At 39.0% G+C, this 19,972-nt stretch overlaps 2 protein-coding genes across 3 annotated transcripts in view; one reads left to right on the forward strand and one right to left on the reverse strand.

Moving 5' to 3' along the window:
- Positions 1 to 666: 666 nt before the first annotated feature.
- Positions 667 to 10,985, reverse strand: rfc4 (replication factor C (activator 1) 4). Its single transcript, XM_005940455.3, has 11 exons — positions 10,838 to 10,985; positions 8,487 to 8,616; positions 7,414 to 7,492; positions 6,869 to 6,948; positions 6,607 to 6,726; positions 6,038 to 6,181; positions 5,818 to 5,938; positions 1,523 to 1,648; positions 1,339 to 1,419; positions 1,144 to 1,257; positions 667 to 1,014 (listed from the first exon to the last, which is right to left on the reverse strand). Exons 2-11 carry the CDS (start codon positions 8,600 to 8,602, stop codon positions 922 to 924), a joined length of 1,074 nt encoding a protein of 357 aa, XP_005940517.1. The 5' UTR covers positions 8,603 to 8,616; positions 10,838 to 10,985; the 3' UTR covers positions 667 to 921.
- An 833-nt stretch (positions 10,986 to 11,818) lies between these two features.
- mcf2l2 (MCF.2 cell line derived transforming sequence-like 2) overlaps positions 11,819 to 19,972 on the forward strand; it is a 106,776-nt gene continuing 98,622 nt past the window's right edge. Inside the window, exon 1 of one of the 2 annotated variants that reach the window (XM_005940451.2) lies at positions 11,819 to 12,834. In XM_005940451.2, coding sequence (XP_005940513.1) covers positions 12,756 to 12,834 — 79 coding nt within the window. In that variant the 5' untranslated portion in view covers positions 11,819 to 12,755. Of the gene's footprint in view, positions 12,835 to 16,268; positions 19,969 to 19,972 lie in introns of those variants that run through there. The other variant, XM_005940452.3, reaches the window with a different exon arrangement.

The raw sequence follows: 19,972 nt of genomic DNA on the forward strand, positions 1-19,972 counted from the left end.
GCTTTCGAGCCTATACAGCTTGGAGTAAGACAACATGCATGAAGAGGATGATGTGGACAAAATACTCATTTGCCTAATAATTCTGCACTCCCTGTAAAGACCCATTTTTATTCTGTCTTTTGATTCACCATGAGTTTGTTACTATTATACTTTATGATTTTATTCACTTTATTATGATTTTATTCACTTTTTTTTAATGATTTTATTCTCTTCTAAAACACTATTCTGTTTTTTTGTTTATTGCCTTGCCCATTGTATTGTACAGTACTTTGGTCAACACCTGTTGTTTTAAGTGCTATATAAATAAATTTGAACTTCACAAAGTGTTCTCCAGGTGTCCTCAAAGATATCCAAAGCTTTTCTTTGGATGGATGCCTTTTGTTTCATTCTCAGTCAAGATGATAACACACAACTTCAATAATGTTGAGGTCTGGGCTCTAAGGAGGCCAATTTCATGACTGATGATGTTTTTACTGCACTGGTAGTGCGTTTGGGGTGATTATCATGCCAAAGCAAAACCATGTTTAAACGAGAGGTGGATCAAACCTGCACTGCACTGTATTATATGTCTTACAATTCAGTTAAGAAAGCACCAAGAGCACACGTCACAGTTTTGCTTGTTAACTCAACACTTTCCTTGAAGAATAAAAACAGTGAACCCCTGAAAACGAGAAAGAACTATTTATTATTTTCCAGAATTCAAAAAGTGTACAAAAGTATGTTGGATAAGTAGTAACATGTCCTTTTTTTCTTTTTTTTAATGAAGTGCTCTGACGTTGTTTATGAATGATCACTGTCGCCTGGTGTCCACGGTTAAGCATCCCAAACAACAATCAAATGCAGATAAATCTGAGTTAAGTGTCTCTGTAAAGCCTTTGGTCCCAATGGGAGCAGATGACCATGACGTTTATGGAAGGGGATTTAGTTGTGGGAAGCCTCCTGCATGATGACTGAACACAGACTCAACAGCTGCAGGTACTCGTCTGCACCATCTGACAGACACTTGCACACAACCTGAACCAGAGAAAAACAAACAGATCGAGTCATTAAAAAAAGGATTTAACTTCTACGTTTATTCCAACTTACTATTGTAGCTGCAAAAAAAAAGAAAAAAAAGAAACAGCACCGTATTATATGACTTACTGCCATCTTCTCTGTGATAGTCGACTTCTGCTTGTCACTCAGGTCCTGCTCTATGACACACTCATGAAGCTGTGTCAAGATCTGTGTGGCTGCGTAGCCTTCATCCACCATGTTCTGACAGAGATGATTAAAGATTGATTGCCATACCTTTTATTTTGTGCTTAACTATCTATTTCAGGCTATTAGAACACTTACCCTGACTGCTACCTCCAGTTTCTCAAATGTTCCTCTGAAGCAGATCTGGAGCAGGTTGTCAATCATCTTGTCAGGTACAACCTAACAGAGAGCAGAAGCAAGATCTCAGATGAGAAAGACATTCTAACTACAGTTAATAATCATTTCTTACAGTCTACTGTGATACAAATGAAGTCCAGCTCACCCCTGCTATTTCAATAACAGCACAATCAGTGATTTCCTTGTCGACATTGAGGCGTGCAGCACTTTGCAAAAATGTGATGGCTTTCCGCAGGTCGCCTTCAGACACTCGCACCAATGCTGCTATACTCTGGATTAGGAAAGACAGTTATCAGACTCCACCAGCTGTGCAAAGAAAGCAGTTGCAGTTCTGCTATATCTCCACTCACATTTAAACTGATTATACATTAAATGTTATGCAGCACATAGATGTCACTCAAATCAGACTCTCTTTTCAACAGTGACTACATTTCTGACCATGGATGGATTACCACCTGGGAAAGGTGGGCACAGGACCAGGGACAGTGACAGTGATGGAGGAACACCGCCAGTATTACCAGACCAAACACAGTAAAATGGAAATGGAAACTGGCTGTGCCCTCAGGCATCTGAATTACATTAGCCATTTTTTTAACATATCATACAGTTAAGAATATTCAACACTTCCTGCCTGTCACTGAGAACTCCTCTGCCTTGTGCTATTGTACTTATGACGGGAGCAGGCCACACGTACTCTTCACAAATGTAGAGAAGTCTGCAGTCATGATAATCCATCTATTTATGTTACAATCAAAATTTTAGGCAGGAACATTCCTGCGTAACATTCCCTTTATCAAAAATACTTTACAGGTAAGCAAAAATGTTTATACTTTACAAAAACCATCTCTTCACACACTTTGTGTTCTTTTTTTATTTGAAAATGCAGCACCAGCAAAGGATGTTAATAATCATCTTCTAATACAATTAAATCAAATGTATAGAAATGGATCATGTAGAATGACTGTAGTATGTGCTTCGACCAGTAGGTGGAGCCTCTTATTGCTTAATGAAATTGAGTGACAGTGCATTGAATCGTAAATCGTAAATTGAATCGTAAATGCTCATGCTACTGAACACTGCAAACTTAAACCCCAGTTAGTTGTACAGGGGCTGATGTCTGCTACACCTAAAAAAGGCAACTGCAACAATCCCCTGTTTTAAACATTAAATATTAAAAAATAAACAGCTGTTTGCTCATATACATTTGTGGACAGGCTTAACAGCAGAGCAGTTAAACAAACAGGAAAATGGGAGTTGTCTTGTTTTGTTTTTGTTTTTTTGGCCTCTGCAATCAAATCACAAGAAAGCTGGCTGGACTCAACTGGGAGTCTGCACCAAGGACAAAAACAAGACAAATAAGGATTGATTTGAATGGTGAATCATGCAAAGTTACTTCAGTAATGTCCAAGAACAAAAATACAGGGCTGGAAGTGAGTTTAATACAGTGAGCAGGACACAAATTACTTGGGTATTTAAAACCTTGACTTTCTGTTGAGTCTGTTATGGGGAGGATGTGTGCAGATTTATCTTAAAATACTGGTGGTGTCAGGGTCAGACTCAATCTAACATTAACAAAGTTAAAAGATACAGCTCATCGTTCTGAGTTGAGCTCCTTACTAAACCCTGATTTGTACTTCTGTGTAAAAAAAACGAAAACAAAAAAACATTCAATATGTATTTGTGGATGAGTAAAATAAATGTGTTGAAACTATACTTGTACTGGTCAACTATTTAATTATTTTTGACATTTTGTAGAAGGACTAAAATGTCACATATCCTCATAGCAGTCTCCAAAAAGACCTAAAAAGTGTGTAACTGATCATCTTTAAACCTGCAGATACTGTCACTGCTGAAGATTACAGCTTCATTAGTAATAAAAGGAAAGAGCAGACTTTCTTTTATTTGTTACATGAATCTTTTTCTTTTTGTGTGCTGCTTTTGTAAAGAAAAAAAAAAACATAAAGCATTTAGCAGCACCTACTGGTAGGATTATTATGTCTGGTAATTTCTTTTACACTCTCCTTTTAAGTCAGCCTCTCAGTTAAAATCAAAGAGCACTTTCAAATAATTATTACGAGGCATTTTTCCCCATGTATGGAGCAATTAAAAAACCTACACTAGAAGTGCGTAAGACATCTTAGAAATTTCTCACAGGTCTACATTACACTATCTGGTCTTTAAATCTGACGTCATTTGCTGTGTCTGGGCCCAAACTCCACTTAAGGTCACAGTCAAACGATCACTGCTGCATCACTGAGGATTGAAAACTGTCTAAATTCTTTCATCTGTAATAAAATGATCAGTGTTGCTGCTTTACAAGGTGTAACAATTAAGTTTAACATCCAGGCATCCATGAAAACAGAATTTATTAAATTTAACGGAGTTAGAAGTTAGCAGGAAGTTAGCTCGCTAGTTTCCATCTAATAACATCATATAGTACATGTTCTGACTGAGAGATTTCTGAGAAAATTAAACGTACAGCTCTGCTATCACTTCCAGCATAAATGAAGACAGAAAACTAAACAGCAGTGACGTTTGTAGGGTTACTGAAGTTGGGCTAGCTGGTATATAATGATGTGCTACGTGACCGCTAGCGACACAGCTATGTTAGCATAATATAAACAAAGCTAGAGCTGGGCGATATGAGATTTTTTCATATCACGATATGTTTTTTTCATTTCAGGCGATAACGATATCTATCACGATATAAGCCAAATAACTATATTTGTAAGATTTAAATGTGCCGTTGCTCACAAGTAAAATGTGAAATAATCAGCAGCTTGTTTTTATTTAAATATTTATTTCCCATAATAAGTTCAACAGGGTAGATGTACTTAAGGAACATGAGACTTTTTCAGATAAATAAAGGCAAATATTGCAAACTACACAAAAGGCAGCCGCTAAAGCGTTTAAGTTTCAAAATAGAACAAACGAAACAGACTAAATTGTCAATTCCACTTAGAAACAAAATATTAATTCTAAAAATAAATCTTAGTTTGTTTTACAGAAGAACAGACAAAACTGACTAACTTTTGTCAATATCAAATAAACTGAGAACTAAAAGGAAATTCTCAATCTCTCCTTGTTGTATAGCTGAGCTTTTCAAACAGTTTTAACAGTTACTTTAGTCTGACAAAAGCCGAATGACGAATTAGCGCTTCCAGTCAGAGACTGAGGCTACGTCCACACGTACACGGGTATTTTTGAAAACGGAGATTTTCCGTTTTCGTTTTAAAAAATAATCCCGTCCACACATAAAGGCAGAAATGAAGGAAAACGCTGCTATGAACATGCCAAAGCAGCAGGTGGCGCTAGATTCCTAACCGTGCAGAAATGTTGGCCAATCAGAAGTCTAGAAGCCTCGGTGGGAAAAAGTAAACAAAGCTGGGGCATAGAAGCAGAACCGAGTCGTATGTGTGGAGGGACAGTAACTGTGTGTATATGTAAGCATTTAAACACTGCAGAGAGTAGAATTAACAGTAACAGTATTGTAGAAATTCATTTCACCGAAACAATAACGTGGCGCACAGTGTGACGCATGCACCAGTTTATTGTATTTCCAGACTTGCTTTCGGCACAATTTACAGTGCACGCTACTCTGTTTTTTGTCAGACTTGAAATAGCCGAAATACCTTCACACTACGGAACTTCTATGGCTCTTCCGTTCGACAATCTCTCCGGCATTGGAACCATCATCTGTTTTCTCTTCGGTCACGCTCGGTTGATTTTTCTAGTCGGCACACTCATTTCCTCCATTACGCGCGTCTACCTGGCTGCTTCCCAAACAAACACACGTGCGGCTTGGCACTTGTGCTGTACGTAACAAGTCAGCGACGTGACGCTGCGGCTGTGATTGGTTCGGCTCTGCGCTACTTAATTTGGATTGGCTGACCTTTTTTTTTTTAGAGGACAAGAGTCACTGTGCTTCTCTAGAGAAGTACTATCGCGATAGCTTAATTTCTCTATCGAGTAAAAGTTATATCGCGATAGATATCGTTATCGTTCTATCGCCCAGCTCTAACGAACGCTAACTTTTTTCCACTCAATAAAAGTTAACGTGAGGGTTCCCGAAGGTTATGGGACAAATGCAACCGCATGGCAGGATGCTGTAAAAGGACCAAACTTCAGTCAGGAGAACGACTGATATAATCCATCCAAAATACCAGGTTAGTCATTAATATACTGCTGCATGGGCTCGGCTGTAGTTACATCGTAAGGTTTCAAAACCTGAAGCTTTAAAATGAATAGTGGTAATAAAAACAGAGAGGCGGACCACTGTGATCACTGACTGTTTTTAGGGGCTTCTTAAGATTAAATAGAACAAGATACAAAGCATTAAAACATGTTAAAAACACAAAAGCCTTATTAAATGCTGAGTCGTTTGGGCCCAGAAGCAGGATTCACCACGTCATCACTTGAAGACATTTTCTTTCTTCCTACCTCTTTGGTGTACTTGAGGTTCTCCTTTTCGCATATGTCTAGTAGGCGTTCTTCCTGGATCTGATTGGCTAGAGGTTTGAAGCGAAACTTGGAGCACCGAGAAGTCAGAGGCTCAATAATCCTAGAAAACACACAGACATACAAGCAGGATTACAATAACTGTGTGTTAACTGTGTAATGTGTGTGTTTAATTGATTCTGAGCAACAACCCACAGCAGACCTGCTTATATAGTTACAGATAAGACAAAACCGAGTTGTGCGAGACTCCTTCTCCATTGTCCGTCTGAGAGCAGCTTGAGCTGGCGCTGTCATGGAATCGGCCTCATCCAGTATGATGATCTTAAAAGGAGGACACGACTTCCCGCTGCAAATGTAGCAAAATAGTGAAAGTTTCAGCATTAGTTTGGACTTCACTGACAGAGACTTTGGTACTTTATTTCAATAATTATTCCAAAAGCTGTTCTATCTGTAAACTGAGTTATCATCAGAGCACTGCTGGCACCACTGAAATGTGCTTTATGACACACAGTCACTTTACCTTTATAGCCAAAAATATTTGCATGTTTTAAAGGAAAACTGTACATACAGGAACTTATTCCTTCAGTTTGTGATTGGCTCTACAATTAGAGGATGACGTCTGATGTATGCAGAGCTGAAAACAATCCCAGTTTGCCTTTTAATTCACATTTACCAATTTATAAATGTGAGTAACCTCATACAAAAAAACCCAAAACAAAAAATAAGTCTAGCTGTTTTCTTATTATCACAAACTGTAAAATGCTCACTCACTCTGGGCGTGTCCCGGCAACAGTGAGCTGAGCAAAGTTTTTGACTTTATCTCTGACGACCTGGATGCCTCTTTCATCTGAGGCATTGAGCTCCAGCACCCTCTGCCTGTACAGTTCTGGACTGAAAACAGAGACACGAGTCAAATATGAGCAGGAACAGTGCAAAGAAAAAAGGAGAGAGATCAACAAAGGTTTAAAAACTATGATGCAGAAATGACTGATGTGAAATCTCTTATCAAATACCACACATACAGTTTACCCACCCATAAAGTTCTCTGGCAGCAGCTAAGATGGTAGAGGTCTTTCCTGTTCCAGGAGGGCCATAGAAGAGCAAGTTGGGAAGCTGCAATTTAAACACAGATCCAATGATACTGTGCCTTTATGGCCTTGCAGAATGTGCAAAATGAGCACAAGTACAACCTGAATACAAAAATATTGGAAATAACCATGTTTATACTGTATATCTGACAACACACTGCTACATTGTGACAAAGCAATCTGACACAAGTTCGAAAACATTCTTACAGTATACGTGGTACATGCACGAGAACAAAAACACACTCATCTTCTATCAGGTGATGGGAAATCTGCTGACTAAAGTTTTCTATCAGATAAGAGAAATGTTTACTGTCCACTTCCACCCAAAACAACCCTCCACATTATGATCTTGAAAGGCTCTGTTCTGAATCACAAGATTAAAGGGACCAAAAACCAGAGTGTATGGCATTGTCATTGTCATCCACAAACCAAATGCAGTAATGCAGCCAAGGCGATAAAAAAATTCCCAAAACAACCAAATGTTACTTACATCTGCTCCTTCCAGAGACTTCTTCAACACTGCTACAACCTCCTCCTGAAAGGCCACCTCATCAACACACTTTGGCCTGCTGGAGTTCATTGAAGAAAGAGAAAAAAAAACTGGTTTGAGTACCTCACAAGCTTCAATATCAGCACAGGCTACAGATTATATATAGACTCCAGAGAACTGTGCAACAACAAAACAGAAGCACTTTTAACCGCATCACCGTGAAATATTTGTTAAATTTAAACGTCTGAAAGTCAATAATATGACTCACTATCCATTACATTTCACATTGTCTTGCCTCTAAAATGACAAACATGACCTTATATCATAATTTAGGTGATAATTGTGTGTTAAACAAAAGTTTCACAAAAATATGACTTTAGATTATTTTATTGTCATTAGTCAACATATCACAGAAGCACTGCTGAACAAAATTACAAAAAAAGAAGAACACAAAAAAATAAAAAATAAAAAAGATCACAACGACCGAACCAGGTTAAAAATACTGTAGTGTAACTATCTATTACACAATAACTGATAGAATAAAATATATTAGGATGATAGTGCACTGCATAGGAATATTAAATAAATATATACATAATAAATAATACATTTGTGAAATAATGGCAGTCAGTTAAAAGGACCAGAAATTCTTGTAAAGATGGGGAAGGAAAAAAAAAAAAACGTAAGTCCAACTGTTTTATTTGTAGCTCTGTGGTCACCCTCCAACGCACTTACATGCAAAATATGTGTTCCATGTTTGGGGGATTTAATAATCATTTTGAGTCAAGAAACAATCCTGAATTTCACTGTGACATCAAAAAATGATCAAAATGTAAAAATGAGACACATGACGCTATTATTCATTATGCATTTTACAGATTAAACATTTCTGTAAATCAACCCCAAGACTAAAAAAACAAAACAAAAAAATGTTGGATTTTTATGGCAATACTGAACAGTCCCCCGGTTAAAAGGCGGTTAAAAGTTTTGTCCTGAAGGATTCTTGAGATTCCTGTAACTCTGTATAGTTAATCAGATGTAGTGTACAGTACACCTTTGTGGGTCATACTTACTACTTTTCTACCCAAGGAACAGCCTTGGCCTTCTTCTCTGCACTGGGTCCAGCCACTGCCTTATCTTTCTGAGGCCTGGCTGCCTGACCTGTTGCTCCTTTCAAAAATGCTTGCATGACTCTTCTTTATTCTGTTAAAATGAACATACAAAATGCACACACTATAATTATTATATCATAATTATACAGAGGTAGGGTAGGTTGTAACAATATTTTGGAAACAAAGATAAAACAAATGTCCAGCACTGTGCTGAATTCCATCCTGTACCATGATATCCACATGTAGCTGCCTTGTTTAATCAAGCTATTCTCGTGAAAGCTGCAATATTCAAAGACATGTCACCTAACAAGTAAACCATAACATGCCAGAATAATTGAAATCCAAATTATCAAGCCAATTATGATCTACATCATATATGCACCCCTTATTTCTAATCCTGTTCATTCAGTTAACTTTCAAGAAAATGAAAGCATCTTTAGCTCCACCTCCAGCTCAGCCTGCTGTCTTTTTGTTAGTGTCACCATCTCCCAACCATTGATTACGGAGTAGTGTTGGAGACAAAGTTAGAGAGAGAGCCAAGTTAATCAAACAAACAAAACCAAAAGAAAGAAACAAAAAAGCAACATTTTACAACTTCAACCTTTTTTTTTTTTTTTTTTTTTTTTTCTCTGTCCCGTTTGGCTCTTTTGCCATCAGAATTGTTGTCTAAAGGCAAAGAAAGATACCCAACGGATTTACTTTACCAAACTGACCATCCCAGCCTTGCCGTAATGGTCCATTTGATTCACCTTTTATTGTTTATTTTATTTTCACTTACTGAATACGGGACAGACTTGACTGGGGGAAAGAAGGGGAGAAAGAAAGAGGGAAAGAGAAACAGCTGAGAAGAGGGACGGGGGAGAAGGGCAAAAGACAAAAACCAACAGAACGGGCAGAGAAAAAAAATGCATATATCAATCACCTGGATCACCTGCTGAGAAAGAAAAAAGAGAGCAAGCAGAAGAGAACAAGAGTAATAGAATAAACAACATCACAATGATATATGGGAATATGACAGTAAATACTAAATGTTAAACATTATTGTGCAGCACATAAGATCAACAGAACACAGTGTGCTTTGAGGTAGGAGCCAAAAAGGGTGTAGTTTGTGAGTGTGATCACCCGTGTGTACACCTGTGAGCATGGACGCGCTTGTTTTTTGTTTCTTTAAAAGGTTCCTTCATGTAATAATCTGCTAGAGGGTGTGGGGGGGCCACAGCCCCGTCCTCCAGGGCATGAAGCAGGTGTGGAGGAGATCAAAACTCCAGACATCCAGAGGCCCCCAGAACACAAGAGACCAAGGAAGACCAACAGAGGGGCAGCCGCGCCACTGCCCCGGAAAGAGCTGAGGAGAGTCCCAGATGAGGGCTCACTCAGCAGCCGCGGAGCAGAAGCCAGGGGGAGTTGCAGTGACGCGCCCGTGAGCTTACAACTTCAACCTAAAGCGCTGTATCCATGCAAGATAGCATGGGTGCTGTGTAGGAGTAAAGTCAGTTTCAGTCCACTTCTGTCAGTTTGGACAAGTGCAGAGACAGTGGATATCTAGGACAAAGGATGCTGAATATGGAGCTAGCAGAAAGGAGGAAACAAGGAAGAACACAGAGAAGGTTCATTGACGTAGTGTGGGAGGACATGCAGAGTTGAAGTGACAGAGAAGGATGCTAGGAGTAGGGCGAGATGGAGGCACACTGTGGCGACCCCTAAACAGTGCAGCCAAAAGAAGAAGAGGCACGCCTCAGAAAGATCGCTCTGTTGTACTGAAAGATTTGCTACAAGTCTTTTTAGACCCGGTATGCACAAGCATGAGTTAACAGATCGTTTAAAGAATGGTTGAACGACTGGAGAAAAAGACATAACGATCATTAATCGTTAACGTCAAGCCTTATTTCATTCGTTGGACAGTAAACGTTAAAATTTGACATCATAACGTTGGGATGCAAGAGCAGCACTTAAGAAATTTAACATCACAACAGACCGAACTGTATTCGTTATGCAGCTCGCTAATGAGAAAGTGAAGTTAGTGGTTTACTTTGAACAGCAGAGACAGCTTGACCCAGACATCACTGGTGTGTAGCCCATGTTAGCTGCGGTTAGTAAACACTTAAAGAAAGATTTCCACGCCGTCTTCCTGAACATTAAATGGCATTTGGCACTGCTTTTAGCATTATAGCACAACTTATCATGGAAGCTAACGAGGCTAGGTGAGTTAGCCACTGTGCTTACTATGAGCTAATAACATTAGCCCCGTTGTTAGCTCCAAAGGGCCGCCTTGTGTCTTTTTTCATAAACATGGACCGCTTTAGAAGTCTTACCTAGGGCGGAGTGAATGAATATCTAAAACTCCAGTAGTAGTAATAATAATTCTGGCAGCTGGCTCGACCCCTGTCTGTTTAGCTCTGTGTCTTCAACAACGTCAGTAAGTCTTCCCGCGCTAGCGGCCGAAAACACTTCCGTCGACGTCATTGTGTAACTTCCAATCATATGGTGCGGACGCCGCTCGTTTCCTTGGTCACGTCTCCTCCCATCCCTTTCTCCTTTTGGGGGAGAGGGGCTTTTTTTGTCTCCTTTTCATTCTGTATCCTTCATAATTTCCCGTTATTTTCGTTTGGTTTGTTAATACGCAATATTTCCGCTTATATTCTAAACTGTTAAATTTTAGACAAATAAACAAATAAATAATCCGATAGTTTAGATTTAATGATTTCATCTGACAAAAACAAACACTGTGTAGTCATGTTCCTAAGAAATACAGGATTATGTGCTTTGTTTTGTCTGCCAGTTGATGGGCCATTGATCTTGGCTGTTTCTGTTGTACAGCCTGTGATTGCCTGCAGAGAAAAGATGAATGAGTAGCAAGAGCACAGATGTCTCTGGCTAATAGACAGTCCCAGGAGCATACAGGGCCATGGAGAGATGCTAGAGCCCCTTACATTGTTTGGTTCTGGCAAAATGTGGAGCTGGATTAGCAGAGTGGCTTTAGTAGCAGTAGAATGACTCTGCGAAGTGAAAGCGTAAATGATTTGTTTTGTTCGTGCTCTTGCGTGATGAGTCGTGTGAGTTATTTAATTTAACACGGTCTTTTTGATGGCTAAATATGTAGGGTTTTAAAAATGTTTTATGTTATTTTCCCACATATTTAACAAAAACAGAATATATATATATTTTTTATAATGTTTAATTTGATAATCATTGTGTTTTCCTGGAGCTCCACTCCTCTTACAGTCCAGCTCCAGGCACCAGGATTTCTCTCTTGGACCTATTAACCCCCACCCCACCCTCAGCCAGCTCTGTGTCTCTCCCTCCGCCCTGCAGGCAGGTGAAGCAGCCTTCTGATTCGTTTTCCCTCTGTGTGACTCAGCTTCTTTATGAGAGCAAATAGAGCATCATCAAAGCAGCAGCACCACTGATTTCCTGCCCATCAAGCTTGAGGAGTTTCCCTTTCAATGGAGTTGACTCAACTATCTCCCCTGGCTGAGGAGCATTCTGTCTTTTCCTAGGTTAGAGGTGCTGTAAATATTTACTTTTGTTTTATGAGGATTTTTCTGGTTTTCAGTTGGGGCTTGGAGCATCATGACAAGGAACGGTTGGCTCTATTCGTGTCTGGATGGCTGATCAATAATTGGATGTTTTTACTTACAAATTTTCTGAAAATGCAGTTTTATTTTTTACTGTTGGCACAGTTTTCTGACTGATAGGGTGACAAACAAATTGCCTCTTTCGTTGTCTTTCCGCTTGACTTGTTCTGGCTTTTATTGTTTAATTGCTTAACAGTTACCTTGCCATTGTTTTTTACTGAACACTGACTGGCAGATTATCTTGCTCACCGTTCAATTGACTGAGCTATTTTATTTTCTATTCTATCAACCCCAAATGTTTTTTTTTTGTTACTTTATGTGTGCCTTACTAGCAGCGTGGTTATTTTATACGTAGACTTACTATTTAGCTAAGTGGCTGGGAGTGGCATCAACATTATCATTATCCCCAGGCTTTGTGGCTGTCTGTGATGGTGATAAATGTGAGGAAGGACTTGGAATAAGAGTATAAATAAGAATCAACATATATGAGGGGAAGAAAGGGAGACACAAATCTCAGGGGAGAAAATTGGATTAGGGAGCAAAAGCAGGGGAGACTGTCTGGGGTGGAAGGGTGACGAGAGGAGGCGTGGCAGCAGAGAGAGAGAGTGAGACGAAGAGAGATCAAGAGAAGAGTGGATGCAACCCACACCCTGAGATGCTGTGCTGGCTGAGAGAGGACGAGATGTCGGTTCAGGAGCTGCTACAGAGGGTCGAGTGTGTCATCACTCATGTCGGTAAGTCATCGTATATCTTCTCAGTTTCCCCCCTTTGTCTGTCTGTTCATGTTTCACTCTCAGGTGGATTAATTAGAATAAGAGGAGCGGATGGTTTAAACGGTATCCTCTCATGGGAAATTCTAAGGAGAGCCCGCCTCTTGGAATATACCCTCGTTGTGGTGAAAGATCTTTATCTAAAAATCTTTGACTTGTGATTAGGAAGCAGGGCAAATGAAATGGAGGCAGGGAATTTCCATCCTCTCATCAGGACCACTGAGTGAAGAGGGATGCGATGGGCAAGAAGGAACATGTGCCAAAGAGTGTAGCAGAGAAGTCATTGGGTTCAGTTGTGATTTTCAGCAGCAATCAACATTTTTTTAAATTTATTTTTCATTTCATTCTCATTTTCACTGGCATACATTAACTGTTTCCTTTGATGCGAGTAAATATTACTGAGACCAGGATCTTATTTTCTTGTTTTAATATGAATAATGATGATACATATTCAGTCTTCCATTGATATTGTCCATTTAAGTTTCTGTCTTGTTACCTTTACTCAGTTTTTTCATTGTGCCTTTTATTTCCAGCTCTCCTCTTTGCCCTTCTCTCATAGTAATCACTTCTTTTCCATCCCGAGTTCGTTCTTTCTCTCCCCTCTGTGTGTCCTTCATTCTGCCTTCCATGTAGTTCAGTCCACTCAAACCTTTTTTTCTCCTTGCACTTTTCTCCTCATTCATCCATCATTTTTCATCCTCCTTCTCTCTAATTCCGCATCCGGGTTGTTTCTGGTGTGGAAGTAGGTTAATGTGCCACGCTGGAGACGGTTGCATTGCACAGTATTCTCCATTGCTGCACTGCCTGCACTGCACAGTAGCTAAGAGAATGATGGGTAGGGGGGCGGAGGGCAGCCTGTGAAGAGTGTTACTATGGAAACTGGCTCTGAATTAATTTACTGGAAATCATGCTCGCTCAGTATGCTGCCACCAGTGTTTGCAGCACAGATGATTCTGTAAAGGTGTTAATTTAACTGGATATTGTTATATTCTTCACCTATTTTTAAAAGATTACTTGTTATACCATTATATAATTGAGAAACTATTGATATTGGTCTCATGCTAACCTGAGTGTAACTTAATTTTAAGTCTGCACTCTGAAGTTAATTGATTTACAGTAGTGTGACTTGTTTCAGTCCAAAAAAGAATGACACGAAACTACAATATGACTCTGTGAACTGATTTATGTCTGCACATCATTAATACACAGACCCAACCATCAATGATCTGTCTATGCAGCTAATTTGTCATTAATAAAATTTGTGCATTATTATTATTTTTTGTTACTTCAGGCCTTTCAGTTCGGTCTTAAAGTTATACATTACTAAAATTTCATAACAAATATTGGATGTCCAGTTAAAGGCCTCTCTCTGTGATTGATGATTACAATTAACCTTAACCCCACTTTTTAGAGGCAAATAAAAGGAATATATATTTTTTTCAAAACAACAAAAACTGCATAGATTCACTCCAAGTACTCCAGTTTTCTCCGATGTGTGTTAGGTTAATCAGTGATTCTAAATTGACAAAAGTGTGAATGTGAGTGTGAATAATTGCCTGTCTATCCGTGTTAGCTTTGCGATGGATGACCAGTATCAGTGTGTGTCCAGTGAAAGCTCAGATGGGCTCCAGTCAAAGGCTACAGTTTAACAGTCAGTTTACTTAAGAAGGTTCCTAATTGAGTGACGTGAAGCTGGAAGCATCTGTGTGAGAACGATAATAAGAGCTGGATGAATTCTCTAATTAAGTAAATGTGCTGCATTGCTTCATGTATGGTCCCCTTTAGCACTGGATACATTGAACCATCCTTTATGAAAGGTGAGAAAATATTGCTCTCCCACAATTCAAATATGCATTAACAGCTCATGAAAACAAACTTTTAACATTACACTCAAGCTACACAGATTATCATGCAAATTACTGCAGTTTTTTTTTCTTTTTCATACTGCAACTGCCTAATATGCATTTATACTTCTTTCAATAATTTGTTTAACTGACAACTAAATGAGCATTGTGCTACTTAACAAAATTACTTGGGAGATACTGAAGCTTTAATAAAGGCAAGACTTAAAGTGAATCACCTCTTCAGCGGGAAGGGAAAGTATGAGTCGATTGCTGAATGAGGCAATTTTTCCTAATACAGCTTTTCACTGTTACGACTGGTAGGCTGCTATATTCCAGTGTTGCATAAAAAGCATGTTATCTAAGATGCACCTTTTTGGAATTCATCTACAGGACTCTGTAGTTTCACCACAGCAGGCCCATGTTAATAAATGCAGTTGAATTTCCTGAGCACTGGATTTCAAAGTTACTATGAAATCGCCATCATTCTATGACTTTATAATATTTCTCACCAGGGTAAAGTGAAAGTGATTACCAAAAAATATCGGTGGTCATTTTTTTCACTATTCCTTTATGAGTATAAACAAAACAAACTATAAGGGCTTTTGGTGATGTGATTCCACCTCTGCTTATTGTTATTAACTCATTCACTGCCAGCCATTGGCAGTGAATGAGTTAAACCCATTGACTCATTCACTGCAATTGACGGCTATAGACGTCAATGGCAGTGAATGAGTTAAAGGAATGACAGACACTCTCTCTAATTTTCTGTACAGTCATTTTGAAGAGAGCTTGTTGGCTTTTCACCTTTGATATTGTGCAGGCAGCAGGAGGAGGAGAAGCCTCAAATGGCAGAATGTAATTGATCAAAGATGGAATCAATTTTCCTTGGTGTGTGTTAGATCAGTAGAGACAGATCATGAGAATGTACTGTACCAATGTTATAAGATGATACTGTTTGACATGAATTGGGTTTCAGAGCATGCAGAAACAGAGGAAGAGCCAAACAGTTTCAGGCAACACTTTCAAACCTTATCTGAACTGGTGATGTCATTATGAGCACATATAGGAGATGACTAATGTTATGTTAGTCACGTTGCATATTAGCTTGCAGGAGAACCCAGGGATAGTTGTAACATGGGTCAGTTGTAGCACTTCCAATTTCTCCAATCAGAGCTAAGTGTCAAATGATGTGATTCATCCTGTACATGCCCAATTCATTTCTTCTATCACATGTGAAAAATTAGCACATTTTGGCAAACACAGACAGTTTAAGAAGAAAAAATTAATTTGTATGCAAAAAAGTACGTTTTTTTATTTCAACTTTATGTCAATTTCTAATAGCATTATCTGCTTTGCAGTTAAACTCATCAAACTTAAATTATGTTATTTGTATGTCTATGGGGATATATTCTGTGTAGGTCTTTAGTGCTAATGTTTTAGCCGTTGGCTGTAATGTTAGCTAGTTCATGGCTATAGGAGTCTGGGTCAGTTGTAACAGCAACAGTCTGGGTCAGTTGTAACAATAATGCAGATGTTACAACTTACCACACTATTACTTTAACTTATATTAAACAAGTTGGGACAATGACACCAGCAGAGAAAGGTTCACTGGTCACCTTTGTATATGCGGTTAATGCCATTGGCAACACAGTTCCTCCAATGTTTGTGTTCCCACGTTATGCAGACCACTTTGTCAGAGATGGTTTTTTCACCCACGGATATGTTACAACTAACCCAGGCTATGGGGTCAATTGTAACGTTTCACTCTTTGTGTCTGAGACCACACCATGCAATGAGTAATTGTGCTGCAGAGAAAATAGCTGTACTATTTAATAGCAGATATATGTAAATACTTTGAATTACATTTTGAACCCACTACCTTAAAAGAGCTCCAAGCTACAGACAGAAATGTCAAACGTTATAACTATCCCCTGTTTCCCCTACACAATTCCCAGTTGTTTTAATTATGAGTTATCTTGCCAACAAAATGCCGACCTGTTATGGATCTGTGATTCCTCTTCTCGGTTGAAGTCTTTTCTACATAACTGAGAAAATGTAAATCTTATTGGATGACTGTTGTACACAGCTATCTGTCACATGTCAAATAAATAAATTAAAAACATTTATAAAATCGGAAAGGATTAAATAGAGTTAGGTGAAGTCATTTGGGTATACCTCCTGGTCTACCTCCAGGTGTTTTGGGCTTGATTGAACTTGAAGAGACTATGGAGCAGACCCAGGACATGCTGAAGAGATTATGTCTTCTGAGTAGCTTCTTAATGCCTCGCTTTGCCCCCTTAAAAAAGCTAGGTGGTCTGTAGTGTGTGTATGAAAATCGCTATATATCATTTATGATATTGTATTGAGTTTATGGTGCTAGGTTAGATGCTTATCCTTACAGCTTGGAACTCAAATCATAATGTGGTCATATATGTCGTTTGGTATAAGATACAACAGGGCAGAATTAGCAGTATTGTTGCCTGGCCTTTTGCTTGCTGCATTGTATCTTTCTGGAGATTCATCTAACATTACACTACAAGTTTTCTGTATTTGACAGCGTTCACATCTTACATGTCTTCAGAGGTCCACTACTGAAATCTCAACTGCAGCCTATTGATAGCAACTCAGGATTTGTAATATTATTCAGAGGCCTCCTGCCTGAACCCCCTGTCACCCACCCAAGCTTCCAAACAGCGCCAACCTTTGTAGTGATGACGTTAGCACTGTATTCTCTCTGCTTCCTCTTCCTGTATATGATACAGGAGTGGAGGTGGGGAGGGGAGGCACACCATATCCTTTGGAAAGTGTCTTTCTTTCTGTCTGCTGGACAGAGGCCAGCTGAACGGTCCTGCTCACAACAATAGAGCTGAACAATAGCACAGGAGAACTTTCACAGTTTGGCCTAATTTTTTTACAGAACAATTTTTAAGAGGATAAATGCTGAGCAGGTCAAATGAGCCAAGGTCAAGTGGTCTGGTCACAGTTTCAGTGTTGACTACAGGGCAAACTCGTTGATACAACTACTGTTTTCCTTTTAGTTTTTCATTTTGAAAACTTCAGTTGGCTGTCAAGATACTTGATAAATTTTGAAAGGTATTCCTGTAATCACAGTGTTCCTTGGAAACGCTCATCAGGACATGTGAATCATTTCATAGTTTCACTTTTAGTTTTTTGCAGTTTATCAGGAACGCTAACTGTTTTGCTTTCCTTGAAAGTTCTGAAATGATTTCACCAATAACTTAACTGGTAAACACACCGAGTGAAAGCGTGTTTTTTTATGCTAACAATAGAGTGCTAAAGAGAACAGAAAACAACATCTGTTCCTTTTCGATCTGGGACTGGTGGGAATGCCATGTTCATCAATTATTCAGATTGCTCTAGTGCCTGGTCTGAAACGTCAGTACTCAGTAATGTGTGGAAATGTCCGTCTTGTGCATCCTGGACTGTCACTTTAAGATAGTTTGCTTGCGTCATTTCAAGTCTATGGTGATTTTCTGGTTCCAGTAGGAGAAGGTCATTGTCAGTGAGCTAGCCAAGGCCTACAGTGACATAATCCATGATGTCAGCGGTTAGAACAGTAGTTGACCAAAAATAGACTTTTTTTTTAATGGACCAGCAGAATAAAAGCTCTATTCTTTTTGTTGAAATAGTTTTGAAAAATGCAATTCCTACAGGCTGCTCTAACTGATATACATGCAGCTCATGTAACCTTAGCTAACCCTTTCAAACACGAGTGGAGAAAGATTCAGGCTGATGCGTGAACTGTCTGAATGGAAATACTGTATAAGGCTAGACTGTAACACCAGAAGTTTCTGAGAAAAGTCATTTTAAGAGTAACTTGTGTGAACTAGATGTTAAATAACACAGTAAGTAAGAAACTTGGTTACATTTTAGTAAAAAAATATTTCTTCTCCACAAACTGTCCAGTCACACAACACAAAAAGAACCAAGACAACTGATTTACAATACCCCAGAACTTTTTTGTCGCATGTCCTTTAATGAAGAGTCCTGTAGTCGTGTGGAAAGGACAAACATTTCTGAGAGGCTGAGGTCACTGACAGATATTGGCTGTTGCTGATGACTGTAGTTGTCTTGGTCGCAGCTGATTAGCACTCAGTGGTTTTTCTCATCTTCATGTGTGAAAAGAGAATTAAAGGAAAGGAATTAAACAGGTACAATTTAGTACGATAAAACCTCAAATACAAGTAATGTGTCACGCCAAATTGCAGTAATGCATCCTCCTCAGCCACCTTAAATATTATATTTTCATTTATTTTTATATGGAATGAAAAGTTTTAACAGTCAGAAAATATCAACATTTAACCTAAAAGAAAAAGTCTGATAAACTGCCAAAACTATTGTCTGCAAGGAATATTTATTATATATCACATACATTCTGTAACACACTTATTAGACTATTTGGACACACGCGCCACAGCCTTGACCCACTTTTTGGACACAACCCAACATATGTGCATGTAAATATTCGCCATCTTACTATTTTATATCTTCTTAACATTTTTTAATTAAGAAATTAAAAGTATCCGAGAAGAGGTGGAGGGAAAACACTTATTGATGGATAACCAACATCATACAGTTTTTTCTCTTCTGAATAATGTAGTCGATGCAACTATATGCATCTTTGACTCTGAGTGTGACCAAAACCTGTCTAATTGTGCTGTTTTACATACATGATCAGTTCAAAGTCTAAAGCTTTGTGTATAGATAGGGCGTGGCAGCCATCTCACACGCATCCATAACTAGTGAAGAAACAATGTGGAGAAGCCTTATAAATCATTTGAGAGGAGGGGGCATAAAAGAAGCAGGACAGGGGGAAAGGAAAGCTGGGAGTAAACATGGAAGGATGCAGAGGAGAAGGGAAGTCCCCACTGCCTGATGAGAGTATTGTTGAGGATATTTGTGTAAACTGTGGTAAGAACTGAGCAGCTAAGCCGGTCACAAGGCTGCCAGGAGAGGCTCAACCCCCCTCTTTGACGAAAACACGAACATCAGCACACACATATCCATACCTCTCTGCCGTTTCTTGCTACTCTTACACACAAAATGACAAGGACTGGTCCTGAACTACTGAGGAAAACCAGACAGCCCTGAGGAGTGGACTGTAGTATCACCAGATCTTTGTATGTGTGTGTTGCTGTGGACATTGGACTGGATGTTGGTTTAGCGGTGTGGCTCAGCCCCTCCTGTACACTGTGTCACAGAAAGATCAGCAGCAACATGGGATCAGTAATATGTAA

The sequence above is a fragment of the Haplochromis burtoni genome, unplaced genomic scaffold, assembly GCF_018398535.1.
Source record: "Haplochromis burtoni strain Fernald_Lab_line unplaced genomic scaffold, NCSU_Asbu1 Contig_292, whole genome shotgun sequence".
In the NCBI taxonomy this organism is placed as follows: domain Eukaryota; kingdom Metazoa; phylum Chordata; class Actinopteri; order Cichliformes; family Cichlidae; genus Haplochromis; species Haplochromis burtoni.